The following is a 21831-nucleotide window of genomic DNA, read 5'->3' on the forward strand; positions in this document are numbered from 1 at the left end:
AGTCCAGAAGAACAGCAGACTCCCTCTGTATACCCCATAGAGATACTTGTTTCTTCAGAAATAAGCAAAGTATTCGCGGAGACAATTCGTCACTGCCCACTGGGCGTTACGGGACTCCTACAGTCTCACAAGTGGGAAACTCTACCCTTTTGACCTGGTGTCAAGACTTTTGAGCAGTTGTATAAATCCATCTCAACTTGTTTGAGGTAATTAAGTTGGTTTGCATTTTTTGTCTCCTTCAGAAATGAACACGCCTGAGTATGCTAGATGCCTGTGAACTCCCCGACCCCCCGGCGACTTTGGAAAGACTGGAAGAAAGAAGCTGGCGGAGTGGTGGGCTCTGAGAACAAGCTCCTTCCCCTCGGCCTTGGCCTTCCTGCCCGCAGTCCACCATGGAGACGCTCTCCCAAGAGTCTTTGCTGGAATGTCAGATCTGCTTCAATTACTACAGCCCCCGGCGAAGGCCCAAGTTGCTGGATTGCAAACACACGTGCTGCTCGGTGTGCCTTCAGCAGATGAGGACGAGCCAGAAGGACGTGAGGTGCCCCTGGTGCCGGGGCATCACCAAGCTGCCCCTGGGCTTCTCCGTGTCCCAGCTCCCGGACGACCCCGAGGTCCTTGCCGTCATCGCCATCCCGCACGCCTCCGAGCACACCCCAGTCTTCATCAAACTTCCGAGCAATGGGTGCTACATGCTGCCCCTGCCCGTCTCCAAGGAGCGAGCGCTGCTGCCCGGAGATGTGGGCTGCCGTCTGCTGCCCGGGAGCCAGCAGAAGGCCGTCACCGTGGTGACCATCCCGGCAGAGCAGCAGCCTCTGCGGGGCGGGGCTCCGCCCGAGGCGGTGGAGGAGGAGCCAGACAGGCGGGGCGCGGCGAAAAGCTCCACCTGGTCCGGGGTGTGCACTGTGATCTTGGTGGCCTGCGTCCTGGTCTTCCTTCTCGGCATCGTGCTCCACAACATGTCCTGCATTTCTAAGCGCTTCACTGTGATATCCTGTGGCTGAAGAGGGCCGCGCGGAAGTCTCTTGTGGGTGCCAACTAGGGGTTGAGCAGGTGTTGGTGATGGATCGCGGTGAGGAGATGGGGGGCCACGCTGATCATTGGGTGCCGAGTGCTGGCCTCTGGGCTGCCACTTGATTAACCCACGACAGACACGAAGGGCAGAATGTGAGGTCTCAGCAAGATACCAGGCAGAGCGCTCTGATTATTGGTGGCAACAGCTTCCAAGACGATCGCATGCATCCTCATAATCATGTATTAAATGGACTGTAATTGATGATTTCTCAAAATCATGTTGCCAGATAGACCTATTCTACTTAGATGTTAAACTGTGGAAGTGCATACAATGTGATCTTCTCTAAATGTGGTAGATTAAAACAAAGATGCTATGTATACAAGTAGAATTAAATCTGAGAATCCATGTAAAAATTCAGTGATGACATGCAGTGCTGGTTTCTTTCCTTTTTAAAAAAATGAAACCCAGTCTTCATTTAGTGGCTAAGGCCTTTTATACTTTTTGAATGGCACCCAAATTAAAATAAGTGAAGTGGACAGTTGTTTTTTCAGGAGGATATTTGAACAAGGGTTTCCAGTGTGTTGTGTTTTGTCACGTACCTCCATTTTTCTTCCCTTGTAATTAGAGCTCGCTAAGTGTTTATTAAACTGAAAGCCCAACAGGGGAGCAATAAACTGAGTAATAATGAGAAATGCCTAATCCCACAGGAAACCTACATGCCAATTTTTCTCAAGCCATCTCACAAAATAAGAATTTTAAATGTAAATATTGTGTATTTGTGTGTGTGTGTGTGTGTGTGTGTGTGTGTGTGTGTGTGTAATTTGATTTACCTCAGGTTTTGAATCTTTTCAGAAGAATCCCGGGAGTAAGACTTTGTGGGCATGAATGAGTCCGGGGTCTAAAATGATGGCCACCTCAAGGGCACCGGTACCCACCCAGCGAGGTGTCACAGACACGTCACTTCCAAACTTGCTCCTCTTCTGTGTATTCAAGTCCTGTATTCTGTAAGGCACTAAGGGAGAGGAACAGAAGATTCTGTCTTTTCTCCCAGTTTTGATGTATTGTAACAGCCATGAGTGTTGGTAAACAGTAACAAACTTGGACTGGCATTTTAAGACAGTCCATGATTATTTTTTGAAAGAGATTGTTCCATGAGAGTTAACTCATTTTGAATTCCAGTTTCCTCTTGTTGGTACAAGTGAGACTATCTCTTGTATTTCAAAATATGTTTTCATTGAGAAAAATGGCAAGGTGAAGTAGCAACTCACATTCCCAGTTTAAGTGGACCAGTTCATCATAAATTCTCAGACGTTCTTAAATGTGTAATGGCCTATAGATGCTCATGAAGAAAGATCTGCTGGTCTTAAATGATAAATTTCTATCCCTGAATGTGTGTACGTTCAGACATAGCTGTGAGCTTTACAGTTCCCTTCTAGTTTCTCTTACGGAATTCATGAAGCAAGTGGTATGTGCCAAGGTCTCCGCTCATAAATATGTCTGTTTATGTTCCACTGAATCCCTGAAAATAAGGGACAGAAAAATAAGCAGTGACTGGCTCCAAAAAGTAAGGCTAGAAAAAGCCCTTAAGACTGAGATAATTTAATTTACTTATATGCTAACTGTTACCTTCAAGCAGCACAAAATATGCACATTAAAGTGATGGAATTAATGAGATAAAATGACAATATAATGAATAGAATCCCAAGCTAACCCTGTTCATTGACATGAGGATTTGATATAAAAATATGAACATGGGTTTTTCAAATCTTTCAAATTTGTCATTAGACCTTTAGGAAATGTATTTGAAAGCTCAAACTAGAAATTAGGTTAAAATGCCATTTTATTGTGTAAGCTATTGGGCATTATACAACAAATAATCTAGGATTTATTTGGTATTAATAATTTAGGTATCCCATTAGCTGAATGCTATCCTCTATTATGTAACCTAATATACTGTTGGGTTAGTTTCAATTTCTCAAACTCTCCCAGGCTGCCGTGATGCATGTCTGACCTAATTTCTATTCCTCTTGGAAAAAAACCCCCACAGAAATGTTACATTAAGAATTCGACATTTCAAATGGACTTTACCCTTGCAATATTAAGTCATGCCATTTTCAAATTAATTTTGTGAATGATGTCTACATATGTTTATGTCCGGTATGAAATGACCAGCCCTGGAGTGTAGTGTGTGATAGAATTCTACATGGTCTGTAGGTTATATATAGACACTAACACACGTGATGATACAGTGCCCTGTGTTTCTTAGTGCAAAGCTGTAGAGTACAAATGTCCATGTACCTTTTTTTTTTTTTCACACACACACACTGTATTTTATTTTTACAAGAGATAAATCGACTGACACCAAGCATTGTACATGTCCATGTACCTTTTACTTAAAAACAACCCTGTGCTAGAGCTGCAATTAAGCAGTGCAAAATTAATCGGCTCTACGATAGATTCTTGACGTTACATTTTAAGGTACAATAACAACCAAAATCAGAATTTTTCGTGTGAGTCTTACTGACGTAAGAACAATTGTTTATGTGGATTCTGCCTGCAATTATTTATTTGTGTACCTGCTTATCAGGGTGTGCAATCCTGTGCGTGCACATATCTATGTGATGTCTCAGCCTGCCAGGTAGGATTTTTATAGGCTTAATGATGTTTATGTTTTTGGCATCCCATTGCTCTGGCCTCTTTGGCCTTTACCCATGATACTAACAACTCATCTACCCCATGTGACTCAAGTCCAGTGACACAATCAGCCAGAATTCACAGTTGCACATCAATGAAAAAACTCACAACTGAAAGCACAGAAAGAGCTGAAAGCAACCTCTGGTGGCTTCATTTTGTAGTTGAGTCTGCTGGGGCCCCCAGAGGTGCGAGCCCGTTTGTCATTCTGCAGCAAAAGGGGGACCAGAACTTTGTACTGCAGTTTCCTCCTTCCTAGACCTGTCGACCTCTCTGTTGGTCTATGATCTTTTTCAGGGAGGATCAATACCCTTTACTAACTCAACTATTAAGTTTTTTGTTTTTGTAGATTTATATATTCACTTTAGTTAGCATCTACCTCTCTGGGAAATGAAAGGAGGGCTGATTTAGGGATGAGTATAGACAGTTAAAGAGAACCATGTGATCTGAATTTTTTTAATTGCAAAACATTGGTCCCCCCCTCCCACTTGAGCTATAAAGGACAGTGAGTGTTGTGTAAATAGTAAACTATAAGAAGCATGAATTTTCATCTTTATTAATGATCTTGACATAAGCAAGAGAATGCCAAATATGCTAAGTAGAGCCAAGTATGCTGTCAAAAAGCATTGTCTTTGGAACATTTTTGTATAATGACCTGGGGCGTAAGTTGTGAAAATGGGTTGTGCAAATGGGTTCTCAGTTCCAGTCATACTTTACAATCAGAAAGCTATAAGGCATTTCCTTTAGGAATATAATTAAGTTTAATCTTGCACATGACTTGAGTGGGTCCCTTGAAGGTTAAAACCGTGTGCTGGTGCAACCTTGGGATCTTCTAGATTGACGCTGTTCAATAGAACTTTCTGTGATGATGGAAATGTTCTGTAACTTATGCTGTCCAATACAGTAGCCACATTGGGTGCTGGGCAACTGAAATGGGATTAGTCTGAGTGAGGAACTGGATTTTGTATTTTATTTAATTTAAAGTTATTTAAATAGATGCCACTCACATGTGGCTAGTGGCTATTATATTGGACAGTGCACTTCTGGAGGGTTGTGCAATGGAATCTAGCATCAAAATATTAATGGAGTAAACAGAGTAAGGCGAAGAAGACAGTTTGTGGTTTAGTAACATGCAGTTGGCTTCAAAAATATATGATCTCAAGTATGACAGTAAAAATGCATCAATTGCTCTTCAGGGTTATTACTTAGATACTCTGGGCCAAGGAATAATCAGTGAAGCTTAAAGAGTGCTCGATAAAGCCCGCTTTTCTGGGATCATTAGCTGCATGTGAATCTATTGTCCAAAAATAGTAGTTAGACAGTAGCTCTAAAACGTTTGACTTGCATGACCTGTACTGTAAAATTGTGTTTAGGGTCTTGTGACCAAAAAGTAAATGTTACAGAAAAAAAAAAAAAAAAAGCCTAATGAAATCCCTCTTCACTTTCAGGGTCTTACCCAAACGCCATCATTGCATTAGTAAGGTATGAAATAAAAGAGCAAGCAGGTTTTGCAGTGTTCACGGGGAGTGTTTTGGTTTGCCCTTGAAGTCTGCCAGCTCGTCATTGTATTTGAGGTGGGCATAGGTGGGCATCATTTTTCAGATGCCAGACAAAAATATAGGTACTATTTTTAGAGTGAGATTTGACATTGTTTTCGTCCTGTTTGTTTTTTTTAGTTATCACTGAAAGAATCGAAGATTTGAAGCCTTGCACAAAGACACTTTGTTTTACATTAAAAAAAATTGTCCATGGAATTTAAAGCCTTGAAGGCTATTAAAGTTACTAAAATTGCTTTTTAAGTGAATAAAGGGAAGCAGAAAATTGAATTTGAGATATATTTCATAGAAAGATCAGATTTCCTGATAGTCCAGTATTTATTCCAGTCTAGATTTGGTTTTATAGAGTTCTCATAGTTTTATTTGAAAAGCTATGCTGTGTCTAAATTGGTTAGTCTGCTTTTCATTGTCTAAAAATACTGTGAACCAAATGCATTTGCTTCAATTTAGCAGAATTGGGTTGATTTTTTTTTTTATATATAGAGAACTCATCAATGGGCAGGACTCTTTAGTTCATCCTTAAAAATGATTAAAATTTTTTTTGCCCAATGATAGTTTTTCTTTAGACTTATGAGGAAATTAGAGGGCTAAAGGTTATTGGTATGAGAGGAGTGATATGCCAATGGTTTGAATTACTATCTTCTCTTAGAAATTATGCTGCCAACTAGTCAGCATTTTGTTTTCACACAAGTGTCATCAGTCAGTCAATCTGTCATCCTTGACCTAGAAGGAGAAGCTGTTCCTTACCATTTCCACCATTCTCAGTAAAACATTGCCCACAAAGTAATACGTACTGAAAGAGAAACACCAAAGAAGAATGAGTCAAGATAATTCAGCAACTGTTTTGAAAGTGGTAGTCTATTTCACAAGTGATGACAAGTTGCTGAATTTTGTTAAACATGAAAGTCTTCTAAAAAAATAAGTGGAAATTCAAGCCATTGATTTTCCTGACACAATTGATTCACTGTATATATATCATCTATATCTATACATATAGATATAAATATATATGTAGACATACGATTTAGCTATAACTGAAGCTAAAAAGATCAAGTAAAATGTTTTCCAATGTGGGTTATGTAATGGTGAATTTAGATGTTAATTTCTCAACAAATGTTATAGGCTGCATCCATTTTGTCAAACCAACTATCTTTGGGAGTATCTATATAACTAAGCTCTTGAGACTTTTCAAATATATGAAGGGGTGGGTTCTACCATATACATTTTGTTGGAAAGCCATTGACCATTAAAGAATATTAATGGGTGGGGCATTTAATGTCTGTCTTCCAAATGACTTATTTTTTGGCTCTGCTCAAGTGGTCAAGGGTAGAGCACCATTATTCTTGAACTCTTGCAATATGGCTCCGATTTTTCTGCACAAGTTTCCTTGCACAGTCGGGCCAACAATTTTTTTTTTCAGGGTTCACTGCCTGGGGTACCCTACTATATACAATCTCACTCATGATGTAGTGGTGCTTGAAAACACTCATCTCGTTAGCTGGACTTTATTATTCTAGTCTACGGTTTTTGATACTATTCATATTATGATCTTTTTAGAGACAATCAGTAATATTTGGGGCAAAGAACTGAGGGGTCTCTTGAAGTCTGCAACAGCATGTATTTTCTTTGTTTTTCTGGGGCATGTTCTCTTATGGCTGTCCCCGTTCTTCTAGAACACTGCTCTAAATTCATCTCCATGGGATGTAGGGCTAGTAGCCCGTGTGAAAGTCTTCTGTGGTCTCCCTGGGATATGTTAATTGGATTATTCTAACAAGAGTTTTCCAAAGGGAAGCTCAGTTTTTAATTTGACATTTGCTTTTTGAGAATCCAGAGGTAGATGGTTGGATGTGATGGTTGTGAAGGAGCATGGACTGTAAGAAGGAGGAAATAGATGAGGCAGATGCCCCTTAAAGGGGAACAAGTTGAGATATTTAGGTCATCCCTATTTAAAAAGTGGGAGGACACAATAGTTGGTGTCTTACCCTGTGCTTCAGAAAATTCCTGGTTGGATTTTCCTGGCTGAGAGAAAACCCAGCTCTTAGGTAGATCCTGTATGGTAGAGGTGGAGATGTGGCATTGGGTCTATGGCAACAGATAGGAAGGTATCCCCAGAGAGTGAGAAAACACTTGCATAAAGGGAGGGAAATCCGTAATGAGATGATAACTCCTGAACAAAGTAGATAGAAGATGAAGGTCAATCGTGGCAGAAACCAGCTGAAGAAAGAAACCCAGGACAACTGGGAATAACTTAGCCAAGCACAATTTGTCATTCCAGTATGGCCCACCAAATTCGATTCAGGATGTTTAAACTGAAGACAAACAGGGAATATGGTCAGCTGATGAGAGGGTCCAAGGAGGCCCTATTGGGTGTCAGCACACAAGACAATTTCAGAACCTGCTCTGCAGCTGGTTGCTGAGTCATTGCAGACAAACTCTAATGACATCCTCTTAACCATGGAATGCAACGCCCGTGCCTGTGGATGTATCCTGGCTTGAGTAGGTTAAGACTATTGGGAAGACTCATTCAGAATATTTCAGTTTCTATCCAGGTTGTGGTCATTTATTATATTTTTTATTCCACCACTTGTTCCTGTTTTGCTCCCTTGGCAGATGCAGGTGGGGAGGCTGGTTTCAGCTTGGGGTGGTTACAAACTCCCATCACATGCCATGCAGCTGCTGCCCAGGGTCCCTGCCATTCGGATGGTTCCACTGGTGGGTTCCCTGGCCCTCTTGATAACTAGTACTCCAGTCAAATGGCTAGATTAATGCTGCTCAGAGGCTGTTAACTTAAGTCCTTGACATGTTTCATTTACAGTTATGTGGATTATTTATTTTAGAATCTTTTCTTTTAAAGGGCCAAATAGCCCTACATATAAATGAGCTGCTGGACTGTGTAGAAAATACTGTCCAAATGTTGCCAAATATTGACTTCGTTAGGGGGGTATCAAGCTGCTGTTTATAAATCTGAATGTCTTAAAAGCATTCTTGCTTGCTCTTTCTGTTGTAGGTGGTGTCTTAGCAAGTCCTGAGTTTTTCCAATGAACCCGATTTTAATATATGGTATTTTTGTATGCCAATCTGGTGTCTTGTCCTTTGTATATGTGGTAATGTTGATTTTATGACTACTGTTAAAACACATTTGCTATGATTAAAATTCATAAAACGATTTCAAATAGACTCGTGTTGGTTTTTTCCCCCCCACCCCATGAAGAGAAAAAAATTGGCTGGAATTTTCATCATCAGAGACTCTAAGAATTTTAATAGACTTGGGTCATAAAGCAACAAGCTGCTTCTGAGCCAAGGATTTTAAGTGGAGTTGACCTTCAAGTGGCTCCTCTGAGAAGCCAAAGAACGCATTGGTAATGAGTAAGTCCAAGTGTGCTTTTGCAATTTGGGTTTTTGTGGCTTCTGGTGGCCCCAACTTTATCCTCTACCATTTAGAAATGATGCTGTGTGGACCATCTCTAAGTACCTTGTGCAAAACAATTTCTCAGGTCCCTGTGTAGTGAGAAGTACCATGACCTGGTCTCTTGGCTCTGCGTCTGGAAAAGAATCTTTTAACAAATGTTTTTATCAGCGGGACAGAAGGTGTTGGGGCAGCCTTTTTGGGTAAAAGCATTCTGTCTTTCAATAACTTGGGATCACATCAGCGAATTGCATTTCAGTTGAACAGGTGCCCTAATCCTAATTAAGGGGTTAGCAATGATTGGATATGCATGAACGCTAGTGTTAGTGTGCTCTGGCTCTCTCTGGGAAGTTAAAAAAATGATCCCTATAGTTTTAAACATGAGAGGTTACTGTGCTTCAATACTCATTTCTTGTACCAAAAAAGCAGGCCTTTTTTAGGGAGTCCAGATTTTTGAAAGTGTGAAATTTATTTAGTATTTTTTAGGATTTCTGGTGTGGATTTCCCTGATCTCAAATAGAGGGTGTGTGTGTGTGTGTGTGTGTGTTGTGTGTGTGTGTGTGTGTGTGTGTGTGTGTGTGTGTGTGCGCGCGCTGGGGGGCCAGGGAGGGATTCCTTACTGTTAGAGCAGAGCTTTTCTGTCAGCTAGAGGAAGAGTTGACTCGAAGAAGGCATTTAAGGCCTTTAAATGGTCTTAGCTCCTCCAGGAGCTTAGCCAGGACTGGATCCCATGTATAGTCTGATCTCGAGGCTTCTCTGTAGACTTAATGGGGGCCAGGGCGAAGGAGAAGGAAATCACGGGAGAGCCCTACACGCCAGTCTTGCCTGGGGATAACCCACGTTGGCAACCTCTTCAGACGACACAGTTTGGATGGCACAGGTGGTCTGCTTGTAGTGCAGGGCTGGAAGGAGAGGGTGAGCCTGTGTCAGCTCCAAGATCTTTGCCGTTCTGGCCCCTCCCTGCAAAGGGGGGGCTGAGTGTGAGTAGTTGAAGGTCCCATGGGGATGGTGCAGGGTGCACACATAGTGAGTGGAGCCAGGCCCGGTGTCCACTGCAGTCCACCCTCACCCTCAATCCTTACATACACACCCCTCCAAATACCAGCCAAATTTCCTGACATGAAAGCCTGTCTATCTGCCAATGCGTTGTCTTTCTTAATGCTTTTGTTTCCAGTGCTAATTCTGGGAAGAGAAACCCATGTCCAGTGTCCACCATGTAGCACCAGGCTGGGGTAAATAGTGGCCCGGGAGGGGGTGGGGGGAAGGAACTGATCCAAGAATTAGACTGAGCCTCTGCTTTTCTTTATATAAGTTTGAAAACTTTTGCACAATTTTACTTGACCCAGAAGTGATACAGCTGTAATTGGGTTCGGTCTCTCTCATTCCCCAAACCTACTGCTCCCTGCATTCCCATCTCTCTTCACACTATTAGACTTGGTAAATGATTGTTTTGATTTTTTTAAATTTATTTATTTAGTTATTTATTTACTTTTGGCCATGTTGGGTCTTTGTTGCTGCGCGCAGGCTTTCTCTAGCTGTGGCTAGCGGGGGCTACACTTCGTTGCGGTGCGCGGGCTTCTCATTGTGGTGGCTTCTCTTGTTGTGGAGCACGGGCTCTAGGCACGCGGGCTTCAGTAGTTGTGGTTCAGGGGCTGTACAGCACAGGCTCAGTAGTTGTGGCGCACGGGCTTAGTTACTCCGTGGCATGTGGGATCTTCCTGGACCTGGGCTCGAACCCGTGTCCCCTGCATTGGCAGGCGGATTCTTAACCACTGTGCCACCAGGGAAGTCCCAATGTTTGTTTTTATTATCATTATTATTCACAGGAGTAAGTGGATGTATAGATGTACGTGTGTGCATGCAAGCTTGTGTGTGTGTACACACATATATATGAATATTTCATAGACTCTTGGAATAGTTTTTTTTTTAAGGTTGAAAGAGTGAAGATCTTTCAAGAAAGATCAGAGTAGAGAAAAGTACTCAGATTTGGCTACAAAGAAAGGCTAGTCTGGGTAGAATCATGAGAGAAATTAGGGAGAAGGAAGCTCCCCTGCAATCCCTCGTTCCTTTGCTCCGAGTTCCCACTGACTGATCGCCACGCACTGGGGCTGCTGAGACAAACAAGATGGAAACGGGCCCTGTCCTCGTGAACCTCACAACCTTGTAGCGAAGACAGGCATTAATAAATAACGTTCGTGTCCAGTGCAAATGTACATGCTGTAACAGGGAAGCAGGTGGGCTGACCTGGTAGGTTCATGGTAGGGCATGTAGTCAGAAAAGCCTTTCTGGAGGAAGTGTCTTCTAAGATAAGATCTGAAGGATAAATTGGGGTCAGTGAGGACCATTTGTGGAAAGACTTTCAAGAAGGGACAATAAGGGACAAAGGAGGTATGCGGGTTTTTATGGAGACAGAGTTGGCTTTTCTTGTTAGGCCCCCTGCCATTCATGCATTGCCTTGTGTCGTGTTACACTGTGATTGATGATATTTCAGTATGGCTCCCCAGTCCCCGAGAACGTCCACAAAGGAACATTTGACAAAAGCACAGCTATGGGGTCCATTTCACTGGTAGATATTTTCATCTGTCATCACCGTGTGGAACAGGTTCCACAGTGGACATTTCACCTCCTTGTGCCCACACAACACGCAGTTATTTTCTTCTGCCTTCGCCACGTGCAGAAGAAGAGGACATGGAATCTTATGTCCCAATACTTATTCATTTCAGAATCAAACAGGTTCAGAGCCTGATATTGCTGACAACCTGTCTAAAGTAAGTGTTGAGAAAAGCATTTCCCAAGTTATATTTTGAGAGATTAGTAGGTGTTATATGAAAAATGTTTTATGATTTGAATAAACGGGGAAAATACTGGTTAAGCAGGGTTTTTTTTAACTGTAGAACTTTTCAGAGACTTTAACATGTGTATTAGTTCTCTAGAGAAACAGAACCAGTAGAGTGTGTGTGTGTGTGTGTGTGTGTGTGTGTGTGTGTGTGTGTGTGTATGTGTATTCTCTCTCTCGATATAGACCCTTGAACAACACAGGGGTTAGGGGCACTGACTCCCCACTCGGTTAAAAATCTGCCTATAACTTTACAGTTGGCCCTCCATATCTGCAGTTTTCCCATCTGTGGGTTTAACCAACCCTGGATCACCGGATCACATAGTACCATAGTATACATTTATTGAAAAAAATCCGTGTATAAGTCGAAACACTTGCAGTTCAAACATATAAGTGTGTATGTATCTACATGAGATCTCTCTCTCTCTGTATATATATACACACACATAGAGAGAGTGTATATATACATATATCTATGCATATAGATTATATATACAGATATATCATACATAGTATATACACATATCTGCAAGTATGTATGTACCATCTAGAGACAGATTTATTTTAAGGAATTGCAGAGGCTATGGCAAGTTCCTAATCTTCAGAGCAGGCTGCAGACCCAGGGAAGAGTTGATGGCGCAGCTTGAGTCCAAAAGCTGCCTTCTGGCAGAATTCCCTCTTCCTCAGGGGTGGTCAGTCTTTTTTCTCTTAAGATCATCAACTGATTGAATGGGCCCACCCACATTACATAGAACAGTCTGCTTTACTCAGAGTTTACTGATTTAAATGTTAATGTCATATAAAAATACTTTTGCAGCAAGATCCAGACCAATGTTTGATCAAATACTTGGTTATTGTGACCTACCCTAGTTGGCACATAAAATTAACTATCATAATATGCTCAAGACCCTTGCAAATCTGTCAAAGGGGAGCATAATGCACATCACTTTTCCCCAACTTCTCTGAGTAAAAAACTCATTGTTTGCAGAATACCTATTAACATCTGGTAGAACACAGTTTGGGGAATATTGACCTTGAAAATGATTCACAATTATGACTTACCCCACATCATCAAAATCTGGCCTCCAAAATGCATTAAGTGCTTATTATTATGTAATAAAATTAAACTATTAGCTCATGTTTGCTTTTTTATTTTAAATCAACATCATGCAAATGTAAAAATAACCCAGTACCTGTATTAGAGTTACCTTGATGGTATATTGTGAGCAGTTTGCATGCTAAAATTCCATGTACTGCCCACATTACCAATGAAATATTCTCACATTGGCAAATCACGGGGGGTGGGGGGAGTATGTATACATCTGCTGTAGTCATAAGGGTATGGATGGTTCATACTTGAACACGTTGCATAGAGACCAGAGAGGTTTTGGAAAATTATAGCCTAAAAATTCATAAATATTCATTACTACTTACTGTGGGGTTAAAAACAACCCACAACAAACTAAATTGATAATGATGAGCAAAACCAACAATAATTTGCTATTAAGAAGCAAGAAGAGCAGCAATTAAAGAACATGATCATTCAAGGCAGTGCTGATAATGAATACGGATCCTTCCCCCAAACTGTAGGAATTCAGCTATTTGCATATGCACATGTGCAGTAGGAGCCTTGCAATGTTAATAAAACACTGAATTAGTAAAATACTAAATTGGAGGCAGACATAAATTCTCTCAGCTCTCAAAAGCACTAATTTTAGTTTAAAAATACTGAACTTAGCAAAACATATGTAGTCAGTTATTAATGAGTTGATCTCATTCAGGCAGGTAAGAAAAAGTTTTGGGATTGGAGAGTATGCCCCCAGTGGGCAGAGGGCCATACCTTGAGAACTACTGCATAGAGAATTAGGCAAACAAAGGAATTTACAAGCATATTCAAAACACATAAATTAAAAAGAAATCTCTTTTCATTTCATAGAACATCATTTTAATAGAAATATAAATTTCATGGAATGAAATCAATAGTTGTAATAGAGCAGTCCCTGACTATCTGCGGGGAATACATTCCAAGACCCCCAGTGGACGCCTGAAACCATGAATAGTACTGAACCCTATATATACCATGTATTTTCCTGTACATACATATGATAAAGTTGAGTTTATAAATTAAGCACAGTAAGAGGTTAACAACAGCAACTGATAATAAAATAGAACAATTACAATATACTGTAACAAAAGTTATGTGAATGTGGTCTTTCCCTCTCTCTCTCAAAATATCTTATTGTACAAAGTTAATGCCTTTTCCATCTTAACTAAGAATTTATCAAGCACTGTGGCCGTAACTTTTGCAGTTTGAGGTACGACAACAAAACTAGCATGAATTTCTTTTTCCTTCTTCACAATTTCACGGACAGAAGATTTATTCTTACTGTAGATCTTAGCAACCTCAGCATATGCTTTTTTCTTTCCTTATGAAGTTGCGAATTTAAAGGAAGCACTTTATGGCTTGATTTTGACATATCTGAATTGCCAGCATCACTACTCTTGGCCTTTGGAGCCATTATAAACTAGCATAACGGTTACCTGAACACAAGCAATATGATACCATGACAGTTGATCCCATAACAGAGATGGCTCCTAAGTGACCAGCGGGCGAGATACGATGGACAAAGGGATGATGATTCAGGTCCTGGTACCACTGACAGAGGAGATCCTGTAGATCCTGCCTGGGATCTATCCCTGGTAGGCTGGGATCTCTCCGTGCTTTGCACTCGCCATTGCATCCAGTGCCTAGTGGAGTGATGGATGGTCTGTAAGGATTCGCTGAATGAATGAGCGTATGTGTCGTCCTGTCTGCTGAGATAGTAACGCTAGGCTCTGGTGCACTGACAATTCTGGGATATGCGGAGTGGTTGGAGCTCTCTTCTTTGCAGATCTCATCACTTCCTGGACTTAGATTCTTGCTATTGTTGTGGGGAATAGTTTGCTTCCTCCATCATGTCCATCAAACCCACTCTAACGAGTTGTTCCTGTTCAGCTGTCTTCCTGCAATGAAGTCATTTCCTCCTCCTCAAAATGTTCCTGCTCAAGGCTGACTGGCTTGGCAACTTCGCTTGTTAATCAGAATTCACTGATGTGAAGTCTGCACCGACCCTCTCACTCTGATCACTTATAGATGTTGTACATTCCTCATAGTCTGTTTGCTTGAATGCATGAACTCGCTCTATTTTGTTGTATTGAATTGCAGTACACGGTGTGTGCTTAAGAAGGAGGGGACAAGACCTGGATTAGGGTGATGCAAGTGAGACCTCTAGGGCAGACTGTTTAAGGAGACACTCTCTGAGAGGCCTCCCTCTCCTCACCCTAGTCCCAGCTCTGGGAGGAGGAAGGGTGTGTGTGTGTGTGTGTGTGTGTGTGTGTGTGTGTGTGTATGTGTGTGTGTTAGTCTTGACTGTGACTGGATTGAGTGTAAGATCCAAATACACCTCACTTGTTTCCCCCACAGCTGCCAAGGTAGTCTTCCAAGCAAAGTACGTGCTCAGTTAATACTGCATATGACGATGTAGAAAATAATGCAAATTACAAGGTCATACTTTATCTTCCCAGTTGAAAGATCTAAAAAAGAAAAATGCAATTTAGGCCAACTTGAATATATAAACTTTTATAAGCACAGATGTCAAATGTTTACTTTAAATGTAATTTACCTTAATTGTACAATACATTCGAAATCCTAGGTGATTTTTCTCTTTTGCCTCTTAAAAGAACAGTTCTATTGGGTGACCTCGGTAAGAATCTAAAACTAGCAGTCTCCTCATCTGATAATAATAGTCCATGATTTATAGGATTGTTGTGAGGATTAAAACAGTTAATGCAAATATTGGACTTAGAACAGTGCCCGGTATATTGTGGGGTCTCAACAAAGGATGGTTAGGGGCTTCCCTGGTGGCGCAGTGGTTAAGAATCTGCCTGCCAATGCAGGGGACACGGGTTCGAGCCCTGGTCCAGAAAGATCCCACATGCCGTGGAACAACTTAGCCCGTGCACCACAACTACTGAGCCTGCGCTCTAGAGCCCGCGAGCCACCACTGCTGAGCCCACGTGCCACAACTACTGAAGCTGGCGCGCCTAGAGCCCATGCTCGGCAACAAGAGAAGCCACTGCAATGAGAAGCCCACGCACTGCAACGAAGAGTAACCCCCACTCGCTGCAACTAGAGAAAGCCTGCGTGCAGCAACGAAGACCCAACGCAGCCAAAAATAAATAAATAAATAACAAATAAATTAATTAATTAAAAAAAAAGAAGGGTCTTCTCATTCCAAGTGCAAATATTCAACCTAGATTGAAAAAAAAACACAAAACAAAGGATGGTTATATACGTGTGAGTGTTTCTAGCTCATGTGTCTAACCCAAGTAGAAACTTGTTATTCAAAATATATTAGGAAAGACAATAAGGATGTGAAAATTTGGGCTACTTCCTCCTTTCTGAGGGGTAACTTTTTGAGGTGTAACAACCGTATTTTCTCTTTGGGCACATACAGTAATTGTCAAGTAACTGTCACTGTCACTTTTAAAAAGATCCGCATTCAAACCTCAGTGGAGGGCTCTAGAAATATAAGGTGAGTTGAAGCTATGGAAAAAAGGCAGTTGGGAGACAAAGCCTCAAAAATAATAATGACTAACTCTCTGTGCAAATATGACTCCCTTTATTTCTTGAAATTTTTCATGCCTTTTGAGTGAGGTTTTTCTGCTCTCCTTTTTCTGAAACAAAAAGCCTGTCTCTCATTTCATTACCGTCTCCACTTTGCTCTTCAAGACTGAGTGACTTTAGGTGCGTCTAATTCAACTGGATTTATTTGAGAAGCTCAAGCACTAATTTATTTGTTCCATTTATTTTTACAGCATGCCCGTTACCCAGGGATTCTCAGCACGTATAGATGATCTGCTTGGGATCGGCAAACAAGACCTGGTGATGGATGGATAGTGAGCAAACAGTCTAAAAGCATTCGTCAAAAGGACTCTTCCCTTCCAGAAATGCTTGGTTAAGCAGGTTAGTCTTGCAGTTTTCTTGGATCCTGACATTTTAGGTTCACACTGCTTGCCTTTTTATTTGACATACACAACAAGAGAAGTTCCTGGGTGAAGGTGGAGCAGTCAGAGAGGGGCCCCGTGCAGGGCAAAGTTGGGGACCCGGAAGTGAAGGGTGTCCCCAACCCTTCTACAAAGGCCTGGGCTCTGTCCCTAGAGGTCTATTTATTTTATGATTCACAAATGGAAAGGCTCTGGGGTGGATGAACCTGTGTGCCTTTGAAGGGTCTCTAGTAGTTTCAATCTGCGTTCAAGGAGGGAAAAAAGAAAGATGCTGGTCCCCACTACAGGGGGTCAGGAAGGAACAAACCAGAGAGAACCCAAATGCAAGCTCTACTGAAGCTTCCCATTCAGGAGAAAACCACTGACATCAAAACCATCAAAGAGGAACCAAGATGCTGTCGCTGTTCCTCCTTTTCAGTCCCTCCCTGGCTGAGGAGACGGTTAGGACAGCACGCTGTCCCGGCCACTTGCTGTCAGCCTTTGAGCAGGTCATGTCATCTCTCTGGACCTCCATTTTCTTATCTGTAAAATGAAGACGTTGACCTGCAGTACAGGTTTCCAAAAATGTTCCCTGGGACCCTTGGGAGCCAGCAGGGGAGGACCAAGGGGAGGATGGCCACACTCACCAGCAGGCGTCTGTTTTGTCAGGTAAAAGGAGTTCTGCTGGAGAAATAAACCTGGAAATCACTCTTCTGGGTGATTTCTAAGGTGCTTTCCAGTCTTTGGCTACTTTTTCTCCAGCCAGGCTTTTCCCACTAATTCCGTTGACTCTGATTTGGGTCTGAACTCAAGGTTTTGGCAGTCTTTCCCATGGGGTTTCAGGACATAAATCGCCAAAATAACCTTGTTTAAGGCTGTTTCCTCTGCCAGCTGACTGGGGCCGGGGGGGGGGGGGGGGGGGGAGGGGGGGGTGCGCCTGGAGGCTATTTGTCATTTTCACAAAGTTTGACGATAAAGCGGCTGGTTTTAGAAAAGCAGCATCAGAACAGCATGCCTTCGAATGGGGCTCTCAGCCCAAAGTGCTCTCTAAATGGAAAATATTATTACAGCAGGACTAATCCCTTTTCACAGCAATAAAACACAGACCCACTCATATAAATACACGGGCGCAATCAGCCAGATTTGACTCCGAATGGAAAATATTTTTTGACAGGTAGGTCTGGGAGCCACAAATAAATGACGAACTGAGCAAGAGGTGGAAGATGTGACTTTGCCTTTTTGAAGGGACTCATGTTTGGGATGCAGGTGAATGGAGACACCAGACACAATTAGTGTGTATAAATGGGCTGAACCACAGCTCACCTCCCAGCTCTGCAGATGGTAGAGGAGACTGAAAGCAAATTAAGCCTAAATGGGTCACCAAATGCTTTTTGGTTTTCCTTAGTGATCAAGACAGATCTTCATGGCCTGATCAGTCTTTTCATCTAACGCAGAGATTTTACAGATTTTTACCCCTACCACAAGGAGGAGGTGACGGCATCCTGTCAAGCACACCATAAATTGTCGTTATTAACTGTGCCAGAGGTGTGTGTGGGTAAGTGGATTCACTGCTTATTTAAAAAACAAACCAGAAAGAGCTCTGCATTCCTTCCCATTTGCTGGGCCATTTGTGTCTAGATCAATGACTTAGAGAATTCTACAGACTGCTAAAACTTTCATCTTCTTTGAAGTTTTCCATTCCCCTGAAGGATAGCCCATTGCCAAGTGGACTTTCATTTCCTGGGGATCCACAAATAATAAAATTGTTTTGGACTATGATGTCATGGGATGGGGTTGGAGGGTACACCTGGGCCAGAGTAAGAAGATTTGGTTCTAAGCTGGGGCTTTGCAGCTTGCTATCTGTGTAGCCTTGGGAAAAATGAGTTCACTTCTTTGAACCTCAGTTTCTTCATCTGTCAAATGGGGATGATAAAACTTATTTACTACCTCACATACTTACCCTGAGGATCAAACAAGATAATGAAGTTTGTGGAAATGATTAAATAAGCTTAAAAATAGGTCATGTATTAATGAAATACTTCGGTTACTAGTGAATGCTCAATAAACACCTGTTAAGTGAATGACTATAAAGACCAGAAAGAATGATAAAAGAAGCACCACATTTGTTTATTTTTCTTCTACATCCTTGCCACCAATGCCCCAGTTTAGATGCTTTTCAGGAGATTCCAATCGACATTAGCCAAGGCTAAAGTCCCTGTCTTCTGCTCTATCTCTGTCACTAGCTTTGTATCCTCTTCACTAAAGCTAGTGTGTTCTCTGAGCACGCCCCTCTCCTGAATAAGCCCTTCACCGGCTCCGTCTCATCATTAAGACCAGGGTCTCGGTACCCGAGCATCACACACAGGGCTCCTCATTCCTCTCCCTCCCTACTTCTCTAGTCTATTTTTAAGGTCCAGCAGTGTTAAAGGATTTTCAGTGTTCCCTGAATGCAATTGTCCACACACTGTCTCTCCCTCCCAGCCATTCTCGTCTGGCTAGGAAACTCCCACTCAGTTTTCCAGTGTAGATGTTATGGACACAAGGAAGGTTTCCTGACCGTATGAGAGAGGGTTCATCAATTCCTCCTCTGTGGTACCAGTATCTTACGTACTTCTCCTCTGTGCTCATCACTCTTGTAGAACTCACTGGCTTACACACCACTCTTTCCTAGGGATGGTGATCGGTCTGTATAAGGGGTCTGTAGAGAGGGTTCTTACTTGTATCTTTTGTCTCACCTGGACTCCTTGTACAGTGCTTGGCTAGTGGAACCGTTGATGCTCTCAGGGGCTAATAAGAAGGATGTCAGGGTTACTGCCCCCATTCAATGGATTGGCTTCCTCCTTTTTTCCCCTTCCTGCCTCTGTTCATTTTCCCCTCCTTTTCTTCATTCCTTCCAAGTATTACTTCTGACTTTCTTACTGAGACTTGTCACTGTGGTTTTGTTGTGTACCGTATCCTCCGCTCCCAACCTTCCGTCTATCTCAGAGGGAGATGTGCCTGGGCTCTTTCTCTACTTCTAGTAGCCCTGGATCACCTGTCAGTCCCTGGTTAGTAAATAGTATTTACTAACAAGGACTTATTTAAAGAAATTATTTAGATTATTTTAAAATTGTTTAGAATATACATATGATGTATATACATAACCAGTCCTAGTTATGTTTCAAGAAAATTAAATTACTAAAAGTTTTCTGAATAAATGGGTGCTACTGTGTTCATGTATACTCATGTTATATATAACATTAGATATCAGCATACGTACGAATTATTACTATCCTGGTTTTTCAGATGAGGATTCTAAGGAACAGGAAGGTCAAATAACATTCCTGGAGCCATATGAGTAGTTAATGGTAGTGCCAGTGTTCAAATCCGGGCAGTCTGAAAGCCATAGATTTGGATAAATCAGGATCCTTTCTCTTTAAGAGAATTAAAACTTCGAATTTTTTTAAAAATTATTTATTTATTTATTTATTTATTTATTTGGCTGTGTTGGGTTCTTCGTTTCTGTGCGAGGGCTTCCTCTAGCTGCGGCAAGCGGGGGCCACTCTTCATCGCGGTGCGCGGGCCTCTCACTATCGTGGCCTCTCTTGTTGCGGAGCACAGGCTCCAGACGCGCAGGCTCAGTAGTTGTGGCTCACGGGCCTAGTTGCTCCGCGGCATGTGGGATCTTCCCAGACCAGGGCTCGAACCCGTGTCCCCTGCATTAGCAGGCAGACTCTCAACCACTGCGCCACCAGGGAAGCCCAAAACTTTGAATGTTTTATCCTTGGTGGTTTTTATGCTAAAGCATTATCCTTTTTGTAAATATTTACCACTAAAATATGAAAAGGGGTGAAGGAAACATGAGGAAAGGAACAAAATAAAAAGTAGATGGGATATTTGCTACAACACAGATGGATCTGAAACCCTTTTGCTTAGTGTAATAGGCCAGACACAGAAGAACGGATATTGTCTGATTCCACTCACATAAGGGACCTAGAGCAGTCAAGTTCATAGAGACAGGAAGTTGAATAGAGATTACCAGGGAGTAGGGGGAGGGAGGAATAGGAGTTACTGTTTAATGGGTACTAGGTTTCTATTTGGGATGATGAAAAAGTTCTGGAAATGGATGCTGGTGATGGTTGCACCACACTGTGAATGTGCTTAATGCCACTGAACGGTACACCTTAAAATGGTTAAAGTGGTAAATAGTGTGTATATTTTACCACAATAAAAGAATAAAATAAAAAGTAAATGGGGGGCTACCCTGGTGGCGCAGTGGTTAAGAATCCGCCTGCCAATGCCTGGGACACGGGTTCGAGCCCTGGTCCGGGAAGATCCCACATGCTACAGAGCAACTAAGCCCGTGTGCCACAACTACTGAGCCTGCGCTCTAGAGCCCGCAAGCCACAACTACTGAGCCTGCGCTCTAGAGCCTGCACGCCACAACTACTGAGCCCACGCACCTAGAGCCCGGGCTCCGCAACAAGAGAAGCCACTGCAATGAGGAGCCCGCGCACCGCAACGCAGAGTAGCCCCCGCTCGCCGCAACTAGACGAAGCCCGTGCGCAGCAACAAAGACCCAACACAGCCAAAAATAAATAAATAAAATTAATTAATTAAAAAAAAAAAAGTAAATGGGGAGGAATGCCATAACAGTTTTATAATCCTGGGCAAGAGCTTCCTCTGGAGGCAGCTGAAGGGGCATTAAGCATGATTGAGGGCACTGCCATTTGCTCTCAGCAAACAGAGTTTAATTAATCACAGCCAACCCCTCTTCCACAGCTCTGACCGGTGGGCGTGGTGGCTCAGGACGATTACTGTTGACAGAGCAAAATCATGGGGGGCGGGGAATGCGTATCTTAAATGTCCCCTTCAAAATGAAGGAATTATGCAAAGTCAGCGCACTACATCTAGTATCAATTTAACCAGGGCTAAATATATTCTGCATAGAGTAAAATGAGTCACTTGAAATGCAGAGGCTCGGGGGACAGGAGAAGAAAGAACTTTCCTCAAGCTGCCCACCTCGCTGACTGGGTCAGAGTGCACAACAGTCATCCAGGTCAGCCAGAAACTGTTCTTACCGTGTGGCATGTGGGGTCATAATTCCCCGACCAGGGATCGAACCCATGCCCCCTGCAGTGGAATCGCAGAGTCCTACCCACTGGACCGCCAGGGAAGTCCTCAGAAACCGTTTCATTTGACCTGCAACCCTGTTTATCTTAGTTGTCAATATTTTAAAATCTGGTATTTCTTACAAATATCTGGATTTCTACCTTTTCTTGAATAATCTGAAGGTCCAGTAACCCGGGCCCCACACTCCCAC

At 42.3% G+C, this 21831-nt stretch overlaps 1 protein-coding gene and 1 long non-coding RNA gene across 11 annotated transcripts in view; one reads left to right on the forward strand and one right to left on the reverse strand.

Moving 5' to 3' along the window:
* The window catches only part of RNF152 (ring finger protein 152), a 73833-nt gene extending 72401 nt beyond the window's left edge, over window positions 1–1432 (forward strand). For all 10 annotated transcript variants that reach the window (XM_082353015.1, XM_082353010.1, XM_082353007.1 and 7 more), the window contains one exon: window positions 243–1432. In XM_082353015.1, coding sequence (XP_082209141.1) covers window positions 393–1004 — 612 coding nt within the window. In that variant the 5' untranslated portion in view covers window positions 243–392 and the 3' untranslated portion in view covers window positions 1005–1432. The remainder of the gene's footprint in view (window positions 1–242) is intronic.
* On the reverse strand, window positions 1070–9208 carry LOC309610314. Its single transcript, XR_014233840.1, has 2 exons — window positions 3402–9208; window positions 1070–3313 (listed from the first exon to the last, which is right to left on the reverse strand). It is a non-coding gene; the product is annotated as an uncharacterized lncRNA (long non-coding RNA).
* Window positions 9209–21831: the final 12623 nt, after the last annotated feature.

This window comes from Balaenoptera borealis (assembly GCF_965194805.1).
Source record: "Balaenoptera borealis genome assembly, chromosome: 14".
NCBI lineage: Eukaryota > Metazoa > Chordata > Mammalia > Artiodactyla > Balaenopteridae > Balaenoptera > Balaenoptera borealis.